This window comes from Anarrhichthys ocellatus, unplaced genomic scaffold (assembly GCF_004355925.1).
Source record: "Anarrhichthys ocellatus isolate YVR2014 unplaced genomic scaffold, GSC_Weel_1.0 scaffold3, whole genome shotgun sequence".
In the NCBI taxonomy this organism is placed as follows: domain Eukaryota; kingdom Metazoa; phylum Chordata; class Actinopteri; order Perciformes; family Anarhichadidae; genus Anarrhichthys; species Anarrhichthys ocellatus.
The window spans coordinates 15,523,856-15,525,397 of record NW_022280033.1 but is presented as its reverse complement, the minus strand read 5'-3'; the positions used below and the strand labels follow the sequence as shown (position 1 = coordinate 15,525,397).

At 45.8% G+C, this 1,542-nt stretch overlaps 1 protein-coding gene across 5 annotated transcripts in view; it reads right to left on the bottom strand.

The window, feature by feature from the left end:
- Positions 1 to 1,542, bottom strand: part of fgfr2 (fibroblast growth factor receptor 2) — a 38,985-nt gene that overhangs the window by 7,983 nt on the left and 29,460 nt on the right. For all 5 annotated transcript variants that reach the window (XM_031873050.1, XM_031873044.1, XM_031873034.1 and 2 more), the window contains one exon: positions 733 to 923. In XM_031873050.1, coding sequence (XP_031728910.1) covers positions 733 to 923 — 191 coding nt within the window. The remainder of the gene's footprint in view (positions 1 to 732; positions 924 to 1,542) is intronic.

Here is a 1,542-nt window from a genome sequence, read left to right as displayed (position 1 = left end):
GGGGGAAGGTCACAGAGTGGAAAAAGTGAGAGAAGAGAGGAATAAGACAGTTGCCTCATTCCATAAATAAATCAACTGTGAAACAGGTGTATACTTAATTTGGAACAGTGTTAAGATGTTTGTGGCGCATGTAATCGTCCAGAAATCTCCTGCACAGAGGTAGCACTTGACTGCATACCATGACGCCACAATGACTGCACCGCCATGAGCGTGTCTGGATAAGTAAGGATTCCTCGCATACCCTAGCGCATATATGGTCGAAGTTGTTTCTGTGCATCTGCGCGCATGTGCAAGAAATGTACGTTTGTGTGTGTGCGTGTGCTTGAGTGAGAGACAGTACGCTCTGTCACATTCCAACAGTGAGAGGGAGCGTGAGGGTGCGTTTGGCCAACATGGCCGTACCCCCATTGTGAGAAACCTCGCAGTTCTTCTACACAGAGGGGCTTTTGTGGTTGAATGAGAGACAATGCAGGGATTTGGGTAGGGGGTCAGAGAAGTGTTTTTAGGAGACAACATTCCCACAGTGACGCACATGCAAGCAAAAACTTGCTGAATACGGCACATCAAATGCTCTGTGTGCTGGCACTGAGATCTGTTTAGGCAGCCAGCAGGGGACTGATGTGAGAACCGGATATTTTGTGTGCGTGTGTGTGTGTGTGTGTGTGTGTGTCCGTGTGTGTCCGTGTGTGTGTGTGTGTGTGTGTGTGTGTGTGTGTGTGTGTCCATCCTTACCTTCTGTGATGCTAGGTACTCCATGCCCCGTGCCACCTGATAAGTGCAGGAGACCAGATCTTTGAAAGTAAGCTGTTCATCGGAGACACGGGTGATGTCATAGGAGTACTCCATGCCGGGCGGCCGGCGGGCTCGGAGGTACTCCCTAAGGTTGCCTTTGGAGGCGTACTCCACTATCACATAGAGGGCACCTGCAACGGAGAAAAGACCCACATTAACTCTTGAGCATAAATGATTCTTATAAATGAGAGAAAGTGACACTGGACCAAATTCAGAGAGAAGTTGTAATGGTTAATACAGTACATAAAGAAGAGGCACCTCTTGTTTGAATGTTAAGACTTTCAATTTGATGCTGGATTCAAGGAAATTCTGAATGGGAAACACCTTCCAAAGGGCCAAACTGTCCAACGTTGCAACTCATTTCAAAACTCAAATTTAATCCACCGTCATTTTCTGCCGGGACTGAAAAGGCGCGCTTCGTGTGAAAAGAGCAGGAGTGGAAGTAACAAATTACACACACACACGCATTACTGTACTCATTACAAAGTTGTTGTTTTTGTACTGTTGTGAGTATTTTTGTTTTTATCTGTAATTTTACTGATTAAAAAAAGTTTTGTACCGTGTTACATTTCAAGTCGTGTCCTTTACAGAGCAAAGACAAAAGTCACATTAATAATTCCTGACAGTACACCACACGCTACATGGTGTGTAAAGAACGGTGCAGTCTCTCCTTTGCTGTGATACGTACGTACACACACACACTCACACACACACACACACACACACACACACACACACACACACACACAC